The sequence below is a fragment of the Brassica napus genome, chromosome A6, assembly GCF_020379485.1.
Source record: "Brassica napus cultivar Da-Ae chromosome A6, Da-Ae, whole genome shotgun sequence".
Lineage (NCBI taxonomy): Eukaryota > Viridiplantae > Streptophyta > Magnoliopsida > Brassicales > Brassicaceae > Brassica > Brassica napus.
The window spans coordinates 4584268-4609994 of NC_063439.1; the positions used below are offsets into that span (position 1 = coordinate 4584268).

General features: G+C 35.1%; 6 protein-coding genes across 10 annotated transcripts; 4 read left to right on the forward strand and 2 right to left on the reverse strand.

The window, feature by feature from the left end:
• Positions 1–5450: 5450 nt before the first annotated feature.
• On the forward strand, positions 5451–6616 carry BNAA06G07410D. The gene has a single exon (XM_048782192.1). It carries the CDS (start codon positions 5831–5833, stop codon positions 6386–6388), a length of 558 nt encoding a protein of 185 aa, XP_048638149.1. The 5' UTR covers positions 5451–5830; the 3' UTR covers positions 6389–6616.
• A 2378-nt stretch (positions 6617–8994) lies between these two features.
• Positions 8995–12093, forward strand: LOC106375537 (glutathione S-transferase T3-like). Of its 3 annotated transcripts, XM_048782191.1 has the most exons (4): positions 8995–9285; positions 9803–10293; positions 10386–10442; positions 11732–12093. In XM_048782191.1, exons 2-3 carry the CDS (start codon positions 9813–9815, stop codon positions 10436–10438), a joined length of 534 nt encoding a protein of 177 aa, XP_048638148.1. In that variant the 5' UTR covers positions 8995–9285; positions 9803–9812; the 3' UTR covers positions 10439–10442; positions 11732–12093. The 3 variants fall into 3 exon arrangements, 2 of the variants coding, with proteins under 2 accessions (XP_048638148.1, XP_048638147.1); XM_048782190.1 differs by having other exon boundaries at positions 10386–12093; XR_007340212.1 differs by lacking the exon at positions 8995–9285 and having other exon boundaries at positions 9555–10442.
• A 782-nt stretch (positions 12094–12875) lies between these two features.
• On the forward strand, positions 12876–14016 carry LOC106454109. Its single transcript, XM_048734954.1, has 3 exons — positions 12876–13437; positions 13576–13859; positions 13930–14016. Exons 1-3 carry the CDS (start codon positions 12876–12878, stop codon positions 14014–14016), a joined length of 933 nt encoding a protein of 310 aa, XP_048590911.1.
• A 728-nt stretch (positions 14017–14744) lies between these two features.
• Positions 14745–16790, forward strand: LOC106346435. Its single transcript, XM_022720669.2, has 3 exons — positions 14745–15428; positions 15555–15677; positions 15758–16790. Exons 1-3 carry the CDS (start codon positions 14967–14969, stop codon positions 16649–16651), a joined length of 1479 nt encoding a protein of 492 aa, XP_022576390.2. The 5' UTR covers positions 14745–14966; the 3' UTR covers positions 16652–16790.
• On the reverse strand, positions 15418–18128 carry LOC106346434 (homologous-pairing protein 2 homolog). Its single transcript, XM_013785762.3, has 7 exons — positions 17979–18128; positions 17869–17894; positions 17425–17692; positions 17277–17347; positions 17007–17195; positions 16827–16932; positions 15418–15687 (listed from the first exon to the last, which is right to left on the reverse strand). The coding sequence occupies exons 1-6, from the start codon at positions 18004–18006 to the stop codon at positions 16834–16836; spliced, it is 681 nt and encodes a 226-aa protein (XP_013641216.2). The 5' UTR covers positions 18007–18128; the 3' UTR covers positions 15418–15687; positions 16827–16833.
• A 2530-nt stretch (positions 18129–20658) lies between these two features.
• LOC106351234 (transcription factor HRS1-like) lies at positions 20659–22472 on the reverse strand. 3 transcript variants are annotated; one of them, XM_048782194.1, is made up of 5 exons: positions 22212–22472; positions 21819–22101; positions 21551–21732; positions 21306–21379; positions 20659–21196 (listed from the first exon to the last, which is right to left on the reverse strand). In XM_048782194.1, the coding sequence occupies exons 1-5, from the start codon at positions 22345–22347 to the stop codon at positions 20837–20839; spliced, it is 1035 nt and encodes a 344-aa protein (XP_048638151.1). In that variant the 5' UTR covers positions 22348–22472; the 3' UTR covers positions 20659–20836. The 3 variants fall into 3 exon arrangements, with proteins under 3 accessions (XP_048638151.1, XP_048638150.1, XP_048638153.1); XM_048782193.1 differs by having other exon boundaries at positions 21306–21382; XM_048782196.1 differs by having other exon boundaries at positions 21306–21382; positions 21551–21725; positions 21818–22101.
• Positions 22473–25727: the final 3255 nt, after the last annotated feature.

Here is a 25727-nt window from a genome sequence, read left to right on the forward strand (position 1 = left end):
AATGAATATATATATATATATGTGCGCGCGCGCGCAAATAGTATGTCTAAGACAATTACTATTTTAAGGTACTTTAGATGAACGAAGAGAAGGACTAGGATAATTAATACCTAATTTTGGTTCAAACGGTATTTGCGATAAGTAATAACCAAAAGATATTCGTTCTTTTCTTACGTATAAGTTTATAACCAACAAGATATTCAAATTTAAAACTTCACTAACCGCATAGTCTTGTCATTTTAAATTGAACACAGGGTCCAAACTCGGAAGCTTTACTGAAAAATTCTTTCAGCCTTAACTTAAGCACGCCCAATCAATATTTTTAAAGACCTTAACCGCATTATTTTCGTTAAAAGTCACTTTTACGAACTTATTTTAATTTGTAACAAGTAATCAAATTTTTAAACCGTGATTGTAATTTTGTAATACAGTAGGCTGTAGCAGAGGACCATTCCACGGAGGCAATTATCGTGGCACTGACCAAAGACGATGGGACGTGAAAGCAATGCGCACTTGAATTAAATCGTCCTTCTAAATTTTACTATTAGAAAATTCCATTTAAAAAAAAAAGAAATTTAAAAATGAATTATTATTCTATTCAAATTTTGTGATTTTGATCTAAAAATACATCTGATAATTGTTTGGGACACAAAAATATACTTATATTATAGTATAAGCTTTATAGTATTGTCGTATTTACTAATGTCTGGATTTCTCAAAAAAAAAATTTGAACTTCTCAATTCTCATTAAAATGTCATAAGCGTGGTAAATAATTTATCTGTTTTGAGTTTTGACTATAATTTACATTTACGAACTATGACAACATTCTTTCAGATAAATCTAACATTTAATCTAAAATATGCTACATAATTATACTTCACATCAATACGCACTTTAATTTGTTTTTTTTACCGAACTTTACGCTCTTTTAGCTAATTGTTCGAATGTTCGATGTCGAAATAATCCCAAATAATCATGTAGAAAACTGGGAAATATCTCCCAAGATGTCATATATGTATAAGTAAAAAAAAATAATATATATATATATAGTGTTTTAAGAAGGCATATATATATATATAATTATGTTATTTATATGGTTTTAAATATCGAATCTTATGATGTTTTGACAAACAACAAAAATATTGAATTATGTCGTGTTTGCGTATGTCCCTGATCTTCCATATCCACATAATTTTTTTTTGGTTGAAAAATAACATAATCCATAACTGATATAACCAAAAACCAAACGGCTAAATTATTATTTTGTTCTTGTTAAAAGCCACAAAAAGGCGAATTTGTAAGACTATTATCTTTTTAGATTTTTTTTTCCTATGGACCAAAGAATTTGTTAAAGTTGTTTTCCCATGAATTCGTCATAGTGTTAAGTGTTTAACCATACGAAACATAATTAAATTTTCCGGGGTTTTAGCTTGTGTTGCTGGATAAAATAAAGTCTGGACTTAATGGATCGAATCATACTCAACTCTATAGATATAAACTTTTTCTTTTTTTTTTGTAACATGATATAAACTTTTCTCCAACTTATAAACTTGAAGTAAACAAACTAGCATCATCTAACAGTAACACTAGCAAGCATCATCAGCATGGTTCGTGTACGTAATAAATAAATCTGATTTTCTTTTGCTGGTTAAACAAATTAAAAAAAAATACTAGCTAGCAAAAATAACAATGATAATAGCTCTTTTTTTTACTAAAGGCTTTCAAATTTAAAAACCTAAAAGTTTACAAAGATAAGACTAAATAGCCTGTAGCAGGAAAAAGCTTGCATGAAACAATCTTCATGAAAGTTTAATTCTCAATCTTAGAAACTACTAAGATAATAATAGCTCATTTCAAAAGAAAAAAAAACTATACTCAATCCTAAATTAGGGCTAGGGCATGCGTTTACATGGGATTGTTATATCATTCGGTGGGTTGTCTCTATTATTAGCCGGACTATAAAACTTCAGCTAAGTTTAGTAGCATTTAAAGTATCATTAATCAAATCGATGATAATAAACTACCTATATATAACCTTTTAGATGCAAGCTATAGACTGTACTAGTTTGGTGGTGGGCACATGGAAATTCGTCAACTACCACTTTCTTACTGCAGTACTTTCTAAGTTACCTATATGCCTTCTCGATTATCACATCTAAATGCGAGTTCTAGCTCCAAATTAACAAATGATACAATTCAAAGTTTAAACGCTTAGTTAGATCCAATTGATTATATGGCAGGTGAAAATTTATCAAATCCAAGGAAAATTAAGTTTTTGCTTTTCTAATGAAATTAAAATATATATGGAACACTGGGTGGAGTCGTGGAGACCACGTAATTTACTGTGTGAGGTTGTGTACTTAATTGCTTTGTACTCACGTGATGCGTTGTTAAGGGGCCTTGTATAAGTTTATATATTTCAAGTGCATTTGGATTAATCATATAAAAATGAAATCGTAGTATATGCTACGGTATGCTGATATTAAAAACATACGCTAGTTTTTGAAACCGTCCCCAGTTTGATGTTTCATACCCAACATGAGCATTACCGTTCACAAAAACAATTATGCTGATATGCTCCATGCCTCCACCTTCACTTTAATTAGTTTATTATTGACGATACAAACTTTTTTTTTTAAATCACTTATAAATACAGATTACAGAGAGACTCATGAGTTGTTTTAAACTACAGTAAACATAAGAACCTTTTATAGTAGTTTATAGCTGACATTAATTAATATGGATTTCCAAGTTTGAGAGAGTACGTAACTCACTACGTGCAGAGTTTATTAATGGTGTCAATTTATTGATTGTAGTGGACCTTGGGATTCTTTTTTAAACTTTTGACAAAAGACCTTGGGTATTATTGAAATTTATTTATTGATACGTGTATGATATGCACGATGAGACGAAAATTATATCATATGGTATGCATACGTATACGCATATTTAGTGATATAAGATAATTTCTCTAGTAAAGAACTAAAACCATCCAAATATCCGAAGAGGTACATTTTGTCTTTTGTACCTACTTTGTTGTCATCTAATATTTTGAATTTAAAATTCAGTTTCAGGAGCCTCTCTTCCATGTGGATGTATATATTAGAAAACCATAAGTTATTCAACTTTGATTTCGAATTTTTTGCTTTTTCTCAAACGCAGATTTTAAAAATACAAAGTAAAATTCTCTACGGATCTCTTTTCTCTTTAGCCACATCTATCATTCATCACATTTTAATTATTTTCTCTCCAATTGTAACCGACTTAATCTATTGTATTTTTGATTTTAATATAAAACGTTTGGTATTAGAAAAAAACAAGAAAGCCACAAGCTGAACAAAAGAAAAGAAAACCACACAAAATAAAAATATTAGATTCAGGAATAATAATGTAGACTGATAGCAGTTTGCATATATAAAGTCAATTATTTATTTCATATGATAAAAGGTAATTCATCGTGTTTATTGCATTTCTATGTGCAAAGTTGCATCTAGTGGCGTTCTGTGTTTCATATCTTAAAATAAAATTAAACTATATATTGCTTGAGAGACGGGAATTTTGATCATCGTCGACAAATAAAAGAAAGAGAAAGTATCCGTGCGTTCAGAAAACATATCTCATATTAGACTCAAACTGTATAACTTATAAAAAAATAGTTACCGCGAATTTTGACGTGCGAATTCTGATTACTCCCTAAATATGAGAAAAGAACTATAGTGCGATAGATAATCAAAACGCACTGACCACCAAAATTCATACCAGTATGTTTGGTTTGGACCGCTCGAAATGTCTTACCAAAATAAGAGAAACGTGCATTGATAATACAATCATATAATTATTTATTTGTTAAGTACTGGTTTCATTATGAAAGAAGAAGTAATGGATCGAGTATATTTATTACCCAAGAATCACAACTTTGCTTCTTTTTGTCACTCCACTTTGCTAAAACCACGTATATTTGCGAAGATGCACACTGCCCACAAATCAAAACACTAGCCTCTTGTTTAAATCGATACGTTATTCCAAAACTCAAAATTTCTAAACTTACCTAATTCTTAAACATATATGCTCTCAATAATAGAACTACATAACGATGTAATTTTTATAAATATAGTTGAATTATAAAATCGCAAAAACCATTAGACTGAAGTTTTATTAACTCGATTTCTCACCACAATATAATTTATTTTCTGTTGCCCATCAGCGGAATCATAAACAATAAAAATTGTTCCAAAAAATCTACTTGATTAAGAAAAATATTTATAAAATTGTTGAATCAGTTTAGTATTCCGCATATCATAAATAACAAATGGTTTTCGATTCGAGGTCGCCATGTATTTTTTGTTCTTCTACTTTGTACTATGAATTGTCTTTGGTTCGAGTCGACCAATGAAAATAGCAAACTCGAAGTGGGAATGTTGTCTGCTTCATACCATGTATAAGTATGAACATGGGAAATAAATTTATGCCAATAAGTCTATTTACTTATACGCGTAAATGATCAAAAAATGATTCAGTCCTGTGTAGATATCGAAATCATTCATATAAAAAATGCATTCACATCGCTCGACATGGGCCAATGATTTAACAGAACACAATAGACAAAAAGGTTGTATATCACACAATATGCATTCATATGTATTCTTTTTTCCCCTGTCGGTTTAAACTTTAATCTGTACCCTGGACGATAAAGTTGAATCTATGGTGCTAAAAGACCACCCAAAGTCTACGACCACTCGATATAATACTACGACAAACATTTTATATATTGATACATAATGCTGATTTCAATTTGATCAGACAATTATTTGGTATTTACAAGTGTTTGTCTTGTGAAACACAGCTTGGAACAAAAGTTCCAAAACACTGAAGCCATGCATATGCAGAAAGTGTGGTTGCATAATGGAGCTAAGTAGCTAACTCATAGAACGAAAGCAAACAAGCATGTAAAGAATGTTGTAAGAGTGAAACAGTAGCTACAATATAACCTTCTTCTTTTTTCAAAAGCTGCAAATTAACGTTCGTGAATTATTTATTACTATGTTCACATAGTAATTAACCACGAGATGTAAATATTTACCAATTCGTTTGCTTCATTTTACTAGTTGTGACTTTTATTTGTTGGTCGTCCATTCGACTAGTTGATAAGATAGTATGTATTGACATAATTTTGTCACATAGCAAACCAGGAAAATAGAAACTTATATATTATCATATTTTTTTGTTTTCAACTTCTATGTTATTATACTTATAAACAAAAGTTGATATTCCAAGTCTGAGGTTACTTGAGATTATTTCTAGAAATATTCGAATTTTTCCAAAATAAAGTTGAAAGAAAATTATTTTGGAAAAATCAAGAAGTTATGTTAAAAAAAGGAAAATAAATAACTATCCAGAGGGCGTAATTGACTGGGCATGTGCACATCAACGTGACCGGACTTCAATTCCGAATTCAAATCGATTAATTATACTTTTAAAACTAGAAAGGGACATCTGGAAGTTTTCAAAACAATGTTGTGTAAGAAAATATTAAAAAGACAAAAACCAGAAAAAGCTAAAAAAGAAAGAAATAAACAAAAAACAAAAGCGAGGGATCCGTGATTCCAAAGGATTCGCTCTCCCACGCGCCTAACAATCCGTCACAATCTCACGCGTTTCTCTCGCTCTTTTACATTTCCCCTCCTCACATTCTCGCTCTCTCTTTTCTCTTACTATAAAGCCTCGTGTTCCCTTCTTCCCATTCTGCACCTCTACCCCTCACTAATTTCAATACTGCCACTGATAAAATAAAAAAGTTTCCCCGAACAAAAAAAATAAACCCGAAAGAGTATGGCGGAGGAGTTGTTGGTTAACGAAGAGAGGCTAACTCGGACCGACTCAGCTGAGAAAAAGCGAGTCAGGGACGAGTCTGACGAAACGGTTATTGATTCCCCCGAGGTGAAGAGGCTGAGAGACGATTTATTCGACGTTCTCGATGACTCGGATCCTGAACCGGTGAGTCAAGATCTCGACTCGGTCATGAAGAGTTTCGAGGACGAGTTGTCTTCGACGGTTACCACGGTCGGTGAAACTCAGCCGGATCTCGGCTACCTTCTCGAGGCGTCCGATGACGAGCTTGGTCTGCCGCCGGTTTCTCCGGTTCCCGTCGCGAAGGAGGTTGAAACGACGGAGACGTTAACGGATCTGGTGCGAGCGTCGTCGGATTCGTCAGGAGTCGACGAGTTATGGGGGTTCGAGGATCATTTGTCGAATTACTACGGCTCGTTAGATTTCGGTTCCGGCGTCGGAGATTACCTTGCCGTAGAGGGGCTGTTTGAATTTTCCGATGATGGTTTCGATGCCGGCGAGCTATTTTCGTGGCGGACGGAGTCTTTACCGGCGGAGTAAAAACTTTAAATTAGGTGGAAGATGTTAAAACGATGCCGTTTTGTAAAGCGTGTGGCTGCTTCCATGTCGTTTTTTTACCCCCTATCATTTTATGGTAGATTGTTAATTTTCTATTAATTAATTATTAGGATTAGGAAATTATGTTTTTTTTTTTAAATTAGGAAAGTTAAATACTTTGTTAGTGGGGGTAATTTTCTAGATTAATATAAGCGAATTCGTTTGTTTGTTCTTCCCAGATCTTTAATAGTGTTAATGTGAAATTAATGCAGTATGAAATCTCATTCTCTATCTCTTTATTTGACACCTTCATTTTTTTATTTAGCCAGATCTTTAATAGTTTTTGTTAATGTGGAATTTATATATAGTATATGAAATTTTCTCTCAATCTCTTTATTACCTTCATCTTTAGAAAAAGTCGATAAAGATAGCCCATGAACCATATCCCATATCCATAAGGCCCAAACCAAACAACTACTAAAAAGTATTTCTTCATCGTTGAGACTGATTTTCGGTTTATAGTTAACCAACCATATGTGTTACAAAAAAAAAAAAAAAAAAAAAAGTTAACCAACCATATATGATTTCTTGAAAACCGAATTGAACTGTTCAATAGCGTTTCAAAAATCAGTAACCGAACCTGTGGAACTAATTGTAACAAAGTGGACATAAGATCCGGGATAACCGGTCGAGTTAAACTGGAATAGCTTATAAACCTACCCGGGGTTATATGTAATAATAGTTAGGACTCCTAGTAGAAGATCTTGTGGTACCTCAGTATACAAAAACAAATTATATACCTTCTTCTGATTTTCTCGCCAGTAAGATTAGATAACCTGAGTCTCACAATGCATATGCAAAGAACGTTGTTACACTGCAAGAAGATGAGTGAACATGAGGTTTTCAAGAAGTTTGGTCGTAACATTGGTCGTCTTGTCAAATGTTAGCAAAAAAAAAAAAAAAAAAAACATTGGTCGTCTTAAATTGTCTGCAGTTAGATTGTATGCGAAGCAGTTACTCATATACCTTAAACATCCCAAGAACTGTGCTGTTCTTTACTGCGACATAAAGCCTGGCAACATGTTTATGTTTTTTTCTTCCTGATTGATTCACTAATTTCTAACATCTGGTCGTGACTTGATTGTCTAGGTGAATGGTTTGCTGGTTAAAACGAAGTTACACACTTACACCATATCTTGTTACTTGTTAGTCGCTTCTAAAGAGCTACAAAATCGTACACAGTTCTTTTCCCTGGCTCCGCAACAATGATATATTACGCCTCCATATGGAACTGAAAGGTCCCTTCCCTAAAAAGATGCTTCGCAAGTTCAGCTTTAAGTTTAACACTGGAGATTATATTATTTCTTCGGTTTCAAAGCATCAGCGTTTAAGTTTTGTTCTGATACCTTCTACTATTTAACAAGGACCATTTATAGATCAGCAATTTGGTTAGGACTTAAGCTTCAATGCTACAGAGGGGGACAGTGTTAGTGGAAAGGTAACAAACCATTCCGTATATAATATCTACAACTTTTATGTAATTTGAATTATTATGAATCAAGGTTTAGTAATTGTTTTATCCTAAAAAAATGTTTTATCTGTTCCTTTTTTACAGACAATAAAGAGAAAAATGAAGGAAAATATTTTGGTTCAGTGATTAAAGGCTATATATGCAGGTGAGGATATCAAGGTGTTAGTTGCATTTCAGAGATCTTATGGACAAAATTTCCATAATTGATCGTGAAAAGAGACTTTCAGTGTCACATGCATTAGCTCACACATTCATCACGGGCAAGTGAACACATGCCCTAGATACATGTGTGTCTATATATTACACATTTTAATTTTGATTTTAGAATCTCCTCTGTGGATTATTATCTATCATTCTTTTGCTACATGATGGCTTTAACTACAATAGTTTGCTAGGTGGATTCACATAATATCATTTTATCGCTTTGAGGAAACGCTTGGGGTCTGCAGTAGCATTAGAACTTTGATTTGCAAATCTATAATTACAAAAAGACTATAACATGTTTGGTTTATGTTAGTGTCTTAGGATAATCGAGATTAGTGGAGTTAGCTTCGTAATTAAACAGCTCTTTTCCTACCTAACATAAGAAAAGCCTCTCTTTATCATTATGACACCATGATCATCATACTTAATAAAATGTTCATGATGTGGAAAGTTACTTAAAGACGAGTTGAAGAAGTCTACAAAGGTTTTTAAATTTTCAGTTGTTGTTTAATTTGATGTCACACCTAATAAAGTGGAGATTAAGGTGTTTTCTAATGGGCTGTTAGTGCCAAGGGGAAACGTGTCAATAATCCCTTTAAACCTGTCGTTCTTAAATAAATTACAATATGAAGAATAAGAGCCGTAACAATGACAGTTCTCTGGTGTCTATTTCACAGCGTTTGAAATGAGTGCTCCAATAGCAGCTTCTTAAGAAAGCTAAAAAGAGAAGAAAATAAAGAAACCATGAAAGTTGGAACCATAGAAATGTGATTTACGGAGCATAATGTTGACCAAAATCGAATTAAGAGACTCTCTTGTCCTATACGTATTTTGTGTTGGGAATTCTTCTTACGATAGTTCACTGAAACTAAGACCATGTCCAACGGTGGATTTCACCCGGTCCATAAGAGAAATCCTTAAGCATAATTGTAATTAAATACTATTATTAGCGTTAAATCGACGAAGGATTGGTCCGTCGCAGCGGACTTAAGGATTCAATCCTTAGCCACGCGTCACGTGGTGAGTGGATCGAATTTGTGTTTGGTTTGTGTAGGGTCGAAAAAAAAAATCATTCTCGAGCCAAACCGAAAAAAAAAAACTCCTCTTCGACATAAGGCGATTTCGAGACGATTCTGCTCGATCTCTCATCCTCGGCTCGTGTAAGGTAAATCAAAGCTTTAACTCGTAGATTTATCGATTATAGATCACTCTCCATCTTGTTTGTTCTGTATTAAGGGTTTGGTTCTCGGATTCCGACAGATTTGAGAAAATTTTCAAATTAGGGTTTCATAAATATTTGGGGCAAAATCGATTTACGGATTCTTTGGGGGTTTAGATAGGGTTTCCAAACGTTTATGGTTTGTATCGGTCTCGGATCTCCTCTCTTGTTGATTACAGAGAGCTGCTCTTTAACGATTTTGGGGACCGTGTTGCTCAGCTCTTTACATGTCAAATCTATTGTTCCTTTTCCGCTTAATGAGAATCAAGATTTTTAGCAAGAGGTCCTTATTGTCAACACTCATCTCTTGTTCCCACATGATTCTCGTTCATGTGCTTTTGATTATTTAACATTGATTGCTGTTGTTCTTTAACATACGTAATTGATTAACGTTGTTCTTACTCGTTATTTGCTGTTGATTTTATTGGTCCTTAACATAAGTGTTTACTTGTTTTGGTTGCAGATAAACGATAATGGGACGATACAGTTACAGCCAGCCTTCTTCCTCCTCACACTCTCCAGACTTAACCTCCCTCCTTGAAGCCGAATGTGAGATGTACGCGGCTGAAGCTGAGATTACTCGGTGGAATGCAGAAGCCAGTGACTGGGAACCATCAGCAGAGGGTGATGATGGCATCCCAAGGACATGCTACTGTGGTTCAGAGCCAGTTCACGGATACTCCCAAACGCCAAAAGATCCATACCGACGTTACATAACGTGCTCCAATGCCGATGATAGAGACTGCCACGTCTGGAAATGGTGGGACGTGGCGGTGGAGGAGGAGCTGAGAGAGTTTCAGAGGGAGCTTAATGCGGTTAAGGGTGAAGCGAATCAACGTGAGCAGAAGTTACTCCGTCTTGAGAAGCAAGTTTCCGAGTTCACAAAGAAGAAATCAGGAGCTAAGCTAATGGTCTTCAGCTTAGTGTTAGGGTTGGTGTTGCTTATTGTGCTAGGTGAGTTACTTCCTTTTATTTTTTCATCTCTCATATGTATTATAAATATTGAAAGTGTGTGAAAGTTGATTGTTTACTCATTTATTTTTCAGGAATACTTGGAAAGGATTCAGAGGATTGGGGCGTACGTGCTTTGTTTCTTTAACGAGGTAATTATATTATTAGTAGTTGTAGTAATTTAGTTTCGAAACCGGAAGGAAAATTAAATGTGCTTTTAGGTTTTGATTTGCTTGGAAAGAAAGTAGTTGTAGTTATTTAGATTCGAAACCGGAAGGAAAGAAAGTGGTTGTAGTAATTTAGGTTTGATTTGATGTGCTTTTAATTAGTCGAGTAGTTAATGAACTCATTTGCTTTCCACCTTCTCAACTGCTCTGATCTGATTGCTATTAATCGAGTAGAAGGCTTACTTAAGCCCTCTGTGTCACTAGTAGAGTGTCACAGAGAAACAATTAAAACAATGGCTAATGGAAAAAATTTTAGTAATCTTCTCTTTAGTCAAATTCCAGTTGACCTTGATTCACCTGAACCTTTTTGGTTCGGTAGTCAAGGTCCTGATGACTCTCCTTTCATGAGTGCTCCCGACGTTCCTGCTAAGTCTCCTGTGAGCTCTTCTCCGGACGTTCGGGCAAAGTCTGGTGTGAATCCAAATGCCTCATGTCCTGAGAGGAGAAAATGGACTCCCAGAGATGATAAAATCCTTATTGGTGCTTGGCTAAACACCAGTAAGGACCCTGTGATGAGCAACGAGCAGAAGTCCACTTCTTTCTGGAAGCGTATAGTAGAGTACTACAACGCAAGTCCTCTCCTCGCTGGGACAGTACCGAGAGAGATCACCTCTTGCAAGCAGAGGTGGTCTAGGATTAACGGCGATGTATCCAAGTTCTGTGGCTGCTACGATGCGGCTCTGAGGGAGCAGAGAAGTGGGCAAAACGATGATGATGTGATGAAAACCGCCTTGGACATTTTCTTCAACACGGTCGGCTACAAGTTCGCCATGGATCACTGCTGGAGGGAGCTGAGATACGACCAGAAATGGTGCTCCCACTATCCTGCTAAGGACGCTGGAAAGGAGAAGCGCAAACAAGCTGTGGAGGTGGATACAGAAGTGGCCGAAGGTGTCGATCCAGAAGTTAGACCTCGCGGGGTTAAAGCGGCCAAAGCTAGTACCAAGAAGAAGAAGAGTGGCAGGGAGGAGGAGTTGTCGAGGCTACATGGGGTTTTAGAAATTAAAGAGAAACTGTCTAAACAAAAGCTTCTTGATCGTTTACTAGCTAAGAAAGAACCTCTCTCAGATATGGAAAACAGTCTCATGCTCAAACTAATGTCCGAAATGATATGATCTATTTTCAATCTTGCTTTTGAGGTAGAACTGTTTGTGTACTGATTGTTTTTTAATGGTTATGACACGGTACTAACTCTTGTCACTCTGTTTTGACAGGTTCGCATGTGGGAAGGAGTCACGGGTCTTTATCTGATGGAGTAGGAATCACGGGTGATGGAGTAGGATTCACGGGTGATGGAGTAGGAATCACGGGTGTAGTTGTATGAGTCACGGGTCACTCTCTCTAGCATATGTATTATAAGTAGTAGTTGTAGTCTTTGCAGTGTAGTCTCATTGTTTTCCTCTTGAGAGTCAAGTTCATGTTTTCAGAGAGTTTCTAAAGTACTCTCATTGTTTTCCTCGGATCATATGTAACATTTCACGGATCATATGTAAGCTTCACTTTGTATCAAAACTTATGTAACATTATATTCTTCTTTGTATCAAAACTTATGTAACATTATCTTCTTCTTTGCTTACATAATCTTGTTTACATAATCTTCTCTTTGTATCAAAACCGCTGCACATAATCTTGTTTACATAATCTTGTTTACATAATCGGCTGATAGAATATAACTGTTAATAATCATGCTAACATAATTTTGTAAACAATCTTGTTAGTAATCTTGTTATTAATCTTGTTTACATATCTCTTTGATCCATCTTTGTTAATAATCTTGTTATTAATCTTGTTTTAGATATGCACATTTGATTCCTCTTTCAACATTCCACGTGAAGGTTACATCGTACAATACAGTGAGACACTTGTTCTTTTGGTGCTGAGATCTTCATCGTCAAACCGGTTAGTAAAATCACAAACGGTTTGTAAAATCACAAACCATCAAATTTTTTTTTTTTTTGTAATATGACTAGTATTTTAAATAACAGCTCAAAACTAAAGTTCTATAATAATCGTAATATGACTATTTAAAAAAAAAAAATGTGCATATCTAAAACAAAATAAAATTTTATTTATCTTTAAAGTTCAATAATATTCCTAATATGAGAATGTTCAAAATTAAAGTTTTATAATATTGTTAATATGATAAACTTTATTTTAAAAAGTTCAGAATTAAAGTTCAATAATATTCCTAATATGAGAAGGTTCAAAATTAAAGTTTTATAATATTGTTAATATGATAAAAATTTGTTGATGAAAGGTTCAAACTTAAAGTTTTATAATATTGTAAATATGATAAACTCTATTTAAAAAAGTTCAAAATTAAAGTTTTCTATGATTAACATATTAGGACTTCTTAAAATGTCAACATCTTCATCCGATGGTCTAGACGAAAGAATAGACGAACTTGTTGATGAAATAGTTGAAGATTACTACAACGACATAGTGGAGGACCAACCCGATGATGAGGCGAACCGTGCTTATATTGAACGAGACCGTGAAGGAGGAGATGATCAGTTATGGAATGACTACTTCAGTGAAGACCCGACATACTCGGCACAAATATTTAGAAGACGTTTCCGCATGAACAAGAATTTATTCCTGCGTATTGTCAGAGCCCTCAAGCAGAACTTTATATTCTTTCAGCAGAGAAAAGATGCAACCGGTAGGTGGGGTCTATCATCACTTCAAAAGTGTACGGCGGCTATTCGTCTGCTTGCTTATGGTACAGCGGCTGACTCGGTTGACGAATATCTCCGACTTGCGGACACTACAGCACACTCTTGTTTACATCATTTCACTGACGCAGTTATACACTTATTTGGTAATGAGTATCTACGACGACCCACAAAGGAGGATCTTCAACGACTACTCTATATTGGAGAGCAACGCGGTTTTCCAGGGATGGTCGGGAGCATTGACTGTATGCATTGGGAGTGGAAAAACTGCCCAACCGCTTGGAAAGGACAATACACACGTGGATCCGGAAAACCGACGATTGTTTTAGAGGCTGTAGCTTCACAAGATCTTTGGATATGGCACGCTTTCTTCGGTCTTCCAGGTACCTTAAACGATATTAATGTCCTCGATCGGTCTCCGGTTTTTGACGATATCTTAGAAGGTCGAGCTCCGAGGGTAAGGTACATGGTCAACGGACACATGTATAAGTTGGCATACTATCTCACGGACGGTATATATCCAAAGTGGTCAACATTTATCCAATCTATCACACTCCCTCAATGTCCCAAACAAGCGTCATTTGCTAAATGGCAAGAAGCAGCCCGAAAAGATGTCGAGCGGGCATTTGGAGTATTGCAAGCTCGGTTTGCGATAGTGAAAAACCCGGTTCGTACATTGGACAGAGAGAAGATAGGGAAGATTATGAGAGCATGTATCATACTACACAATATGATAGTTGAAGATGAACGAGATGGTTATACAAACCGGGTTAATATTTCAGATTTTCAAGAAGGAGAATCTTCGAGAACCTCGGAGGTCCTAAACGAAATTCCTACATTGTTCAATGATACATTTCCCGACCGCAATGATCTTCGTGATAGGCAAACTCATGATCGATTGAAGAATGATTTGATCGAAAACATTTGGAATAAATTTGGTAATCAAGATTAATAATTAGTTCTCTTTGGAATATTATTAAATCATTGTATCTTTTTTTTTAATAATGCAATTAATAAAATTTCAATTTTAATTTTTTTAAAAAAATAATATTATTTTATTCCTAAGGACTCATTTTTCAGGATCACCATTGGACGAGTATTTTAGATCCGAATCCTTAACTAATGAAAAAAAAAAAAAAAAAAATTTATGCTTAAAATATTGTTAAGGACTCAAGTGGGAGTATCACCATTGGATATGGTCTAATATGTCTACGAAGGCACGAACGTTCTCCTCGTTATGAATCCACGTTATACCGTATATTAGTGATTGCAACGGAAAATCACATTTGAGATGTGGAGAACCTGAATCTTCCATGCATTTGGTGTTCAGATGAGAAATATATTCAAAATTTTCTAATAATGAAGGTATATATATATATATATATATATATATATATATATATGAAAATTTGTAATATTCACATCAGCTAGACAAAAAGAATAGAAAAACAAAAAGTAACTTCTCATGTATGTTACTCATGTACATTTTAAATTATTTATTTATTTAATCTAAAAGATAATTAATCCCCGCGTTAATTAAAAGATAATTAACCCTCTCGCACGATTTTCAGAAGTGTCCTTGTTGTTTTTATAATTACGGACCCCATACTTTTTCTTCAGTTGGTCGTTTTTTTCCTACTCCGTTGCTAAGTCATCGAACGTCGTAACTCGTAACGCGTCTATATTTTCTTACCTTCTTATAAAACTCCCATTGAAACCAAGAATCACTCTAAACCTTTTTCAGCTATCTCCTCTTCAACTTGTTGAGAACAAAATGGGGAAGAAGCTAGACGCTTTGCTTGGTCGGACTTTCAAAACCAAGAAGTTCAAGGCTCTTCTCAACTTAGCTCTCACTAGGCTCTCTATTCTCAAGAACCAACGTCAAGTCAGATGTTCTCATGCCACCTCTGATGTCACCGAGCTTCTTAAGCTTGGGCAACACGAGAACGCTTACCACAGAGTCGACCAAGTCATTAAAGACCAAAGCACACTCGACGTTCTCTTCTTCATCCATGGCTACTTCACTCTCTTGCTCGACCGTGTTCACCTCTTCGAACACAACAGAGATTGCCCTGATGAGCTTCTGGAAGCTGTTTCGAGCTTGCTCTTTGCAGCTTCTAGAATCGGAGAGTTTCCTGAGCTTCAAGAGATCCGTAATGTTTTGGTTTCGCGTTTTGGCAAAGATATTGCAGCTAGGTCCATTGAGTTGCGGAGTAATTGTGGGGTTAATCCCAAAGTAAGCAACTTTGATTCATTCAACCTAATAGTGTATTCAATACGTTATATAGATATCTCTAAATACAGAACAAAACACCTTCTCAACTTGTTATATTCATGTTTCTTTTTGGTGTTACTACTATAGATAATTCAGAAGTTGTCGACAAGACATCCACCGAGAGAAGTTAGAATGAAGGTTTTGAAGGAGATTGCAGCAGAAAATAACATCGTTTTGAAACTTGAAGAAGCTTCTTCTACGTCCACTGAGGTAAGTAAACCTGCAATCCACAACAAATTTTAAAAATGAGGACAGCATGTACTAACCATCAAATTTTATGATTCGTGCAGGGACAGGGACAATCAGATGTTTCCAAGGCTAAGTTAACAAATGAAGTTCGAGAAGATGAGATTGGTGAAGGTTATGGGTTGTCTGATTTGGTTAAGAGAGGAAAGCAGAAGTACAAAGACGTGGCTGATGCTGCACAAGCAGCGTTTGAGTCAGCAGCTCATGCAGCAGTGGCTGCACGAGCAGCTGTAGAGCTTTGTCAGTTTTCGCCTTGTGGACCTGACAATACGGGTAATAATGGTGGGGGGAGTTCATCTAGTGGTTCTGGAAACAATAAAACAGAACAAGAAGCTAATGATGATGGTGATCTTTCAAAAGGTGAAGTGGATGTGAGATCAGAATCTAAGAAGTCTATATCGGATCCAGAAGATACTATTGAGGATGTGATGTCACTTAGGGAAGACCCTGTGAAGCTGCTGGAGAAGGATGATGTTTTATACGACAGTGAGGAAGAAACCAAGCAAATTGCTAAGACTAATACTACTACGGAGGTTAAAGATGAGGAAAGTCTCAAGGATTGTTCTGATAGAGCAGATGCAGGACATGTGGAGGATGTTCATCTTTCAGAAGGTGAAGTGGATGTGAGATCAGAACCTAAGAAGTCTATATCGGATACAGATGATAATATTGAGGATGTGATGTCATTTAGAGAAGACCCTGTGAAGTTGTTGGAGAAGGCTTTTGTCGTCTACGACAGTGAGGAAGAAACCAAACATAATGCTAAGACTAATACTACTACTGAGGTTAAAGATGAGGAAAGTCTTATGGATGGTTCTGATAGAGCGGATACAGGACATGTGGACAACATGGTTCATTCGGTTGAAGAGCCTATTATACGTAAAGCTATTTTAAAGGGTCCTATTTCAGTTAGGACCAGACAGGTTCGTGGATACTAAGTTTTATTTCAGGTGCATCTATGTTTTTAGTGACTGAGTGTGTGTACAATATCTTTGTGTGTTCTTTATGCCTTGGTCAAGGGTGTAAAACTATTGTATTCTATATAGATGGCATATTTTGTCTAAGTTTCTAGAAACAAATTGACCTGAGGGAGGGAAATTTCAAAGAAGTTACCTGAAAGTTACTGCCCTCTGCCCCTCTTTTTACCATGTGGAATCAGGTCAGAATAAGCCTGCAGACTTAGGCCGACATCTTCATCATATTCAACTCCAAGCTCCTCCTACCAAGTCAACATTAGGTTAATGTAGTTTGAAAGATGAAACTTATTCTAACGTAATTGTATGAACTTTTCACCTTAAACTCCTTAATATCTCTGGGAAAATTCTCAGTGACAGTATCCCAAACGTCTCTGAACATCCTCTTGCGCTTTCTCCACTGATTGATCTTGTCAGAGTACATATCTTCAACAGCCTTCTTGTCTTCCGGCCTCACCAGTGTAACACCTTCACGTAGTTTGATCAGCTTCTCTTCCATTTCCTTAACCTGGTACAATGTTGAAACCAACCTTTTAAGCTTTTTTTTACCTATTACCTAAGCCAAAGGCTAAGAGAGCATGTCATGTACCTCTTTCCTTAGCTTAGCATCTTTCTCTTGTATCTCCTCTAGTGTCAAGTTTGACTGCAAGCTCTTTATTTCTGTGAAGAAGAATGATAACATCAAGACAGCATAATAAAGATTCCTCAGTGATTCAAAAGCAGGTTAACAAACACACCTGACTCCACTTCACTGATCGTCTTCCTCTTCTCCTGAACCTGTTCTTGAAGCTTTGCGTTTTCTTCTTTCATCAGAGCAAGCTCCTCAGTGTTTGGGATCTCGAACTGGTCTTGCCTAGCAATGTACAGCTTCTGCTTGCCATACTCCTTGAAAGTGATTTTGCCAGCATCAGCGAGGCTATCAAGCGCTTTCTGAACAGCAGTCTTCTTGAGGCTAAACTTTTGCAGCGCATCAGCTGCGTTTTGCGTGTTCAGAGGTCGGTTTTGCTGCAACAAACAAACAAACAAACACAATAACAAAACGGATTTTGATTATATTATAAAACCAAAAATTCCAAACTCAGTTGATTTTATAAGCTTCACATGATCGATTCATAAATCAGTTAGACATAGCTCAAGGGGATAAATTAGGTCTCCCGATAAGCAGAAGAAGTGATTATTACCTCGTTTACAAAGTTGAGTACGATCGCTGCAGATTCGAAACAAAATCAGGAAACGAGAGAGAAATCAAAATCAAAAGAGAGTAGAGGATTTGTTCGCGAGATTATTATACCTTCTGTGTTATCCGTTTTAGGAGCCATGTTTTCGTCTATAATGCGCGGGAAACTGAAACCCTTGAGAGGAGAGAAGAGAGAGAGAGCGAGAGGAATCTTTTTTCTCGTTTCCGAGAGGAAGATGATGATGAAACTGACAAGTGACAAGTGAGAAGCTTCTTTTATACGTCGCCGTATTTAATCGAGCTATATGGGCCATTATATTTAGGCCCGTTTAATTCTTATCTTTAATAGGCCCAATTCAATGGACAGCGCTTCAGCTGAGACCTGCCTTATGACACAGGACTACAAGAGCTTCAATCCAAGTTGAAGAAGATTCACTAACTATATTATAAACCCTCTCAATTTTTATCAGACTGCAAAATGCAGATGACCAATTAGGTGTGATTGGGCATCTAACAATGTGGACGGTTTGGACCAATGTGAGGCTGGCACATGAAGCCCAAAGTTTGGATTGTTGAAGAATCATTCTTCTCGTTGGGATATGTTCAAAGCAGAAAATCATTCGAGTATGACCTTCGAATAATATAACATATACACAATGCCTGAATCATACATACAGAAAAACACTTCTTTGTAAATGTGATGACAATGCATATCGTTTAATTTTTAACTATCTCATTATTTTCAAACATATTCAAAAATATTTCTCCGAGCTTCTATCTAGTTTACTAGTCACCACGAAGAATCCTCTCAAGGGTTCATGTTACATAGTTAAAAATTAATTTCACAATGTCAACCAGTAATGTGCTGGGAAAAGAATATAAATATTGGTTATTTCACAATGTCAACCATTTTGCTGAAGATTAAAACAAAATTTATTTCACAATGTCAAACACTTTGCTGAGGATTAAAACAAGATTAGCACGTACTTACGTGTATAAAGATGATAAGTTAAGGTCGCACATAAATTTGTACTCTTTCTACAAGTTTAATATAGCGACTTAATTAGATCAATTCGAATATTCCACGCAAGTTTATGATTTTTTAGATGTTGGATATAGACCAATAAAGGAGGTTTGTTGATTGCTTAATTATCTGTATGTTTCCCTTGTTTCAATTATAAATACTACTCTTAAAATAAGTATCAAGAGCCATTTTATATTTTTATCCTTTAACTTGTGTGAAAGGGCACATAAACTCATGCTTAAAGCTTTAACTAACTAGCCATCCTAATTACTAGTATATTATTAAACGCATACTTAATGAAAACCTAATCCGATTCCTGGTCATTTGGATCTGTCGTCAGTACACCGTATATTACATATTTATATTTTCAAAGTAAAATGTTAATCTAATTTGTTTGTTTATTCTGCATATGGAATTTTAGTCAGGTTAATCCGATGTTGAAGACGAAAGTCGTCTTATTGATAATCTGCACGTCGGAAAACAAACTAATCTTAAAATGGAAATATACATCCTTAATAAATGAATTTATTTACATAATAAGTATTAAATTATTTTATCTAAGATAAAAATTTTATATAAAAATTCAGAAAAATGTCATATGTCATTTTACTTTTAAAAATTTCTAAAGACATTATTCGAAAAAGTTAGGATGTAAACCAAAACATAATTTTAAACATTTTTTATTAAGCATTTACAATAAAAATAATACATTTGAGTATTGAATTGATTAAGTGCTATATAATTTGTTATTAATCAAAGTGAAAGAAAGCATTGAACATAAGAAAAAAACAAAGAGAGAATATGGTTTATTAAGTAATATCGTTAAACATCTTTGTTTTAATATCTTGATATCCTACACTTTTTATACTTTTCACACCAATAATCTGATATAGACATAAGTTTTTTTCTAAAAGGCCACATGGTACCTAGAGCCACAACAAAAGGCAAACCTAATTGTAAGACCGGTACGACTAATAAAAATTATTTAAAACACTTTAGATTAATTCAAGATTCTGAGAGATACTGCCCAAATAGGCAAATATATTAACTGACCTAACCATGTTTATTTAATGAATAAAAGTCTTCCACAGCGGGAGTATACTCTACGACAATGGCATATACAGTAGCTAACGTGCATATTTGTAATCATATTCAGGCAACATGAAATCAGCTTTAATATTGAAATATGTTGACAATGGTATATATAGAACTATAAGTATAGTAAGTTATGCATTCGGATTCGAGCATATTCGTTCCCAGAATGCAACCAATTCAATAAGTCCTTCCGGGTCTTATTGTTATCATAATAAGATCAACTTTGTTGTCATGTGGTTTTGTGCATCTTATAAATATATATGGTCGACAAAAAAAAGTATATACTTTTAAGAAGATCCCTTTGCTCGACTCTACCGCCATGTTCATACTACATATTCTATAAAAAAAATCAGTTACATGATATAAGCATATATTCGTCCATATTATTATTTTTTTTGCTAGAAGTCCATATTATTTTACTGTGATAGTAAATTTTGCTAACAAAAAAAGAGTAGCCCTAATACTATTTACTGACAAAAACATGATCATTAAGCACAATAATAATAGATAATGCCATACTGGAAATTTCTTCTAATTAGAACACAATATGACTGAAATTGTAATAAGAACAGAACAAACCCCCCCCCAAAAAATTCCATATTTTCTTATTTCACATATACGTTAATGTCAAGAATATAACAAGTCAACAAAATTGGAATAGTAGAAAAACGAATAGAGCAACAAGAATATGCAAATTAAAAGTGGCATATATTCTCAGTATTAATATTGTTTCCGGTGCAAAACTCTATAGTCTATACACTCTTTTCATCACGGTATCATATTTTCTAACATGAGACACAATAACAGTACAATAAAATGAATCAATACATTGGAGAGGGTACGTAAAAACAAATTAATTTTTAGTGACATAATAATTGCGAGTAGAAGAAGACATCGCCGGCGAGCTACATCGGACTACCACCTCGTCGCTATGGCTTCCTGATCCTTCTTCCACAATAATCGACGGCGTAAAATTGAAGTGGCTCGGCCACTGTGGCGGTGGTGGTGCGGCCATTGCTCCATAGATCCCGGTGGTGGTGGTTGTGGTCGTCGTCGTGGTTGTGCCGCTAGTGGTGGCTCTTCCGGTGGTCTTTCCCGTAGAGTAGTCAGATTGTGGTACCCATAAACCCCCGACGACTACGAAATGTTGCTTTTGAGAGTTCCCGTTGTTAGGGACTGTTTGGCTTGGTCTTCTTGTATGCAGTCTATATTTCTGTTATATATCCAATTAAAAAAATAACATCAGTTTTTTCTAGAAATAGAGTTTTTAGTGCCCTGAATTTGTAATTCAAATAGTAGAAAGAAAAGAATGCATGCGTTACCTGTAAATGGCTTTTAACTTCATCATTTGTTAATCCATCAACCTTCATTAACTCTCTTATTTGCTTTGGCGTAGCTACTGAAAAATGGAGCCAAAATAAATATACTAACTAAAAAGTTGATGAAAAATATACAAATATACCTTTTTAAATGTTCAAAAAAAAAGTTGATGAACCCTAAATACTAAAGTATTTGTTAAATCGTTAGAAAATTAAATAGGCCGTATAGGAATATTATTAAAACTCACCATGAGGTCCACCTAAGTGTTGGAGAGCGTTCAAGAAGCGTCTATGCAACTGCGACGACCAACACCTTCTCTGCTTTCTCTCCGTCTCTCTCCTCCTTCGTTCGCCACTGTTAGCCATTGCATCTTCTCTCATACTTTCATCTCTCTTCACCACCGTCTCCATCATCTGTTGCGACTGTTCCGAAATGCAAAATACAAATATTTAGATTGTCGTCGTGAGATTTTGTCTTGATCAGTTTCGATATATGGGTTCTCTAATATAATTACCTCTTTTGGAAGAAGCGGGTCTGGTTGGTTCCAGAGCTGAACAGACTTAAGCCAATCAGACTTCATGTTCTTGTCCTCAGAATCATTTTCGGGGTCGTGATTTCCCTGCTCATCCTCGAATTCTTCTTCTACCTCTTCTTCATTAAAGGGCGATGAGTCTTTAATGGTAAGAAATTGTTCCAAGACAGGCGTACACTGTCCGGTTGTTTGCTCCGAGCACTCTGATTGTCCGTACACATTATCTGTAGCCGTCTCTGTTATCTCCTTCTTACACCTCTCGATCGCTTAACAGACAAAAGAAATAAAAATATAAGTTTTCATATATATTGTATTTTCTTATTTGTTTTATTCAGGAAAAGGAAAACATAACTCGCAATCTTGCATTTATAAGCACCTTGGGTTACGAGGTCTAAGCAAAGAGGAAGTTCACGTTGAAAGACAAGAATCTTGCGACGTTCTTCTTCAAGAGCTTCGATGTATTGACCACATTCCTCCTGGTTGTAGTCCATATTGCGTATCTTCTTAATCATGGTGCTTTAGGGATAAATTAATAATTCACCTCTAATTTAAGATTTATTCTGTTTAGAGAGAAGGATCAATACATGTATATATATGTCTCCATAAACCTCTCAAGGATCACTATCTTGATAGAATAAAAAACATAGTCGGCATGTCGCATTACAAGACGAATCTTGCGGTTCATGTTTTTATATTTTATACGCCTTGATGTGCTTAAATATTACGTTTATAAAAGACACAACTAATGGTTATTTATTTTGTTATGGTATAGTAGTAGATAGGGAGTGGTGAATATTCGGTACTGTGATTCCGAGTTTTTAGTTATGTAAGAATAAACTGTTGTAAATAAAAGGCACTTGAAAATTTAATAAAGTATTGGTTTTCTATTCTTTGGGATTTTATTTAAAATTGAATTTAAGAAAATAAAAGTCAAATATAAATGCGGAAATTAAGTATTGTTTATATTAAAGTTGCATTTTTATAAAAACAAATTACAGTTGTATTCTATAAAGTATGAAGAAAGCTATATTCGATTATTCATGCTATAAATCAAGTTAAATTTTATAATTTTGAACCAAATTATAATGGATACAGTCGGAGTCTTTCCGGGTGCAACTGGATTTACTAATTAGAATCAAAGGGTAGGGAATAACTTAAAAAAACGAATCTCATTCCATTAATTTTTGTGGAATATGTAAAAAGTGGAACATAGCTATAACACTTTTTTTTGTTGAAGTTATGACACATTTATGATTAAAAATCGTGAATAAATTATAGAATGAGATGAAATTAAATTCTATTTTTGTTTCCATAATTTCATTATTTGATTTATTTACATTTTTTGTTCCTTTTATTCATTCCTAAATTTTGACTACCAGCCTTCGTGTTATAGTATTTTCTCTGGCAATAATCATATAATTATTTGTTATTATTATGAATTTTTGAATAAAAATGCTGGCTTGTTGTAAGTACTAAATACTTAGATAAACCCGGAAAGAAAAGTGGCATGCATGAGCTTGCTATAGTTGTACAAAATTGTCAATATATGATGAGATCTAGGTTTTGTTAAAGGATGATCAATAAACTTGTACTGACCAATATATGACTTCAAACTCAAAAGCCAAATGTCTCTTCATAAAGAAGCCAAATCATGGAGAAGGGAAAAAAAAAAGCTGTACAAGAAGATAACCACATTTAAGGATTTTTCCATCTCTATTATTTCATACAAAAATAAAATCACCTTATCCATTTGGATTCACATATATTCTATAAAAATTATTGACTTTGTTCAATTCGTTCTACATATCTATATTTATTTGTTTCCGTATATGTAGGTGTATAACATTTTTGACTCTTGACCGGTAATATTAATTAGTTGGATCTTTATCATTGCCAAGTAAAACATGAAAAGAAGAAACATAACGTGTTGGACTGTATTAGCAAAGATCCTCATGCTTCATTGCAAATTTCCAAGATAATGGTACGCCAATGCCTTTCACAATCAACAGTAGTTTTGATTCGTAGATACTTTTAATTTCTCTTATACTGTTTAGATGATATTTCCATATAAAAAAGAGAAATTACTTATAATGACTCCCATCATACCTAATATTACTCAACTAACTCTTAAAATATTGTAATTACTAGCATAACACATATACTAAGCAAAAGTACATAAAACCCAACCTACTTTTCAGTAATCACAAATTTGCCATTGAAATATTATTAGGGATATAATTTAACAAAATAAAAAACAAAAACAAAACCCTTTCACGGGTGAAGCGCTTCATGCCGACAAACCTACAATCAGGGTCATCTCTGCAACTTCCATCTCTGTGACCTCCGCCTCCGCCTCCATCTCTGTGCAATTTGATATTACGTGTATACGCACACCAAATAACCTAATGTGCACACTACCACAATCGAATGGTATGTCGATGTAGCACTTTAGGATCGAATCCACAGAGACCAACTGTTACACTTTATTTCTATAGGATCAATACTTAGCTAAAACAATATGGGGGTTTTAAGATTGAGGTATTATAACAGAAAATAAAAGACTAGTTAAAAGGTTTTCAGATGATTAAAAGAGCTAGGTTCAGGGTGATTCATTGGGATACTTAGGATCATGAGCTACACAACTATTCAAGAAAACAATATGAGCCAATCTAGAACTTGAACAACAAGAATAGATAAACCCACTGTCGTGGTGTCTACCAATTTATCAAGCAATCCTAATGCCTAAACTGTCGTTTGGATCAGAGAATGATGACAAGCATTAAGTTCAGATTCAATTTGTTCACGATTCGCCTTAACATCAGCTTTCGTTGGCTAAGGACAAATCGCCTATCTATGCTATTTCCAGTAACCTAAAACACTTTTGATGAATAGATTAAACTTGTGATCAGATGCTAAATGGCCAGTTTAACATAAGCAATAAGCATAACAATAGACAGAGATATCAAAGAATAACAATCCTATTTGTGTCTAGCTCAATGATCCATGATCCTTAACACCCTAAACCTAACAAGCGACTACTCAGACATGGACAAAGAAATCACAGAGACAAAGACTGAATAAAACATCATGCAATTCAATAGAATAAGAATAGGGTTCAGGATAATCTTCTCTATGACGAGAGAGATGGAGCCTTCTCCCTTTACAATAAGCAAATCCTCAAATTCTAAAGTCTCCAATGGTTTTCTTCTGTCTAGAATAGCGTAGAATGATAAAGAGAAACAGAAAATATGATATATCAAAGCCACAGGCGGCTGGGAGAGAAAATATGGATAATTAGGGCAAATCCCGTAATGATTGTAGTTTCCTAAAAAATCTCTGCCGCTGGAACACTCACTCGGAACAGTCATCAAGACTGTTCTGCGTGAAAACCACCAAATTGCATTGTTTTCTGCCTCTTTTGTTCCAGCTGATCCATCTCCCATCCAATGCAACTCCAGACCTGTAATGACTCCAAAAGGACTAGGAAGACTCGATAAAGACTTGAAAACCAATTTAAAAGCATATATACAAGATGTATAAAACACCATATATCAATTCCCCCAGACTTAGATCCTTGTTTGTCCTCAAACAATGTCAAGTATCAAGAACAGGGAGAAAGGTTTGAAAGTGTGGGAACTCTCCTATTCTCAGCAACCATACTTTAACCACGAATCTCTGAACCATACAAGCAGAGAAACTAGGACAACACACCCTTACCGGAACCCCACTGACTGCTGTTCAAAAATCGGCTCCATACTCTTCATCTCAAACCTGAAAAAGCAACACTATCGAGACAGAACTCCCTACATTCATTTAAGAGTAGCGTGAGCTTCTCATCACAGGCATCATTCAGGGTAGACGGTCTAGGTGTGGAACAGGCTATTTAATGGTG

What these genes read in the sequence shown, in the direction of transcription:
- BNAA06G07410D (XM_048782192.1), top strand. Translation starts at nt 5,831, where the DNA reads ATGGCGGAGGAGTTGTTGGTTAACGAAGAGAGGCTAACTCGGACCGAC.
- LOC106375537 (XM_048782190.1), top strand. Translation starts at nt 10,631, where the DNA reads ATGAACTCATTTGCTTTCCACCTTCTCAACTGCTCTGATCTGATTGCT.
- LOC106454109 (XM_048734954.1), top strand. Translation starts at nt 12,876, where the DNA reads ATGTCAACATCTTCATCCGATGGTCTAGACGAAAGAATAGACGAACTT. An exon ending in GATGGTCGGGAGCATTGACT is followed by an intron (nt 13,438 to 13,575) that starts GTATGCATTGGG and finishes TCGGTCTTCCAG; the next exon opens with GTACCTTAAACGATATTAAT. An exon ending in TTGCGATAGTGAAAAACCCG is followed by an intron (nt 13,860 to 13,929) that starts GTTCGTACATTG and finishes ACAATATGATAG; the next exon opens with TTGAAGATGAACGAGATGGT.
- LOC106346435 (XM_022720669.2), top strand. Translation starts at nt 14,967, where the DNA reads ATGGGGAAGAAGCTAGACGCTTTGCTTGGTCGGACTTTCAAAACCAAG. An exon ending in ATTGTGGGGTTAATCCCAAA is followed by an intron (nt 15,429 to 15,554) that starts GTAAGCAACTTT and finishes TTACTACTATAG; the next exon opens with ATAATTCAGAAGTTGTCGAC. An exon ending in CTTCTTCTACGTCCACTGAG is followed by an intron (nt 15,678 to 15,757) that starts GTAAGTAAACCT and finishes TGATTCGTGCAG; the next exon opens with GGACAGGGACAATCAGATGT.
- LOC106346434 (XM_013785762.3), bottom strand. Translation starts at nt 18,006, where the DNA reads ATGGCTCCTAAAACGGATAACACAGAAG. An exon ending in ATGCTAAGCTAAGGAAAGAG is followed by an intron (nt 17,196 to 17,276) that starts GTACATGACATG and finishes ACATTGTACCAG; the next exon opens with GTTAAGGAAATGGAAGAGAA. An exon ending in GAGATATTAAGGAGTTTAAG is followed by an intron (nt 16,933 to 17,006) that starts GTGAAAAGTTCA and finishes TTGACTTGGTAG; the next exon opens with GAGGAGCTTGGAGTTGAATA.
- LOC106351234 (XM_048782193.1), bottom strand. Translation starts at nt 22,347, where the DNA reads ATGATTAAGAAGATACGCAATATGGACTACAACCAGGAGGAATGTGGT. An exon ending in CTTAGACCTCGTAACCCAAG is followed by an intron (nt 22,102 to 22,211) that starts GTGCTTATAAAT and finishes TTGTCTGTTAAG; the next exon opens with CGATCGAGAGGTGTAAGAAG. An exon ending in GACCCGCTTCTTCCAAAAGA is followed by an intron (nt 21,733 to 21,818) that starts GGTAATTATATT and finishes ATTTTGCATTTC; the next exon opens with GGAACAGTCGCAACAGATGA.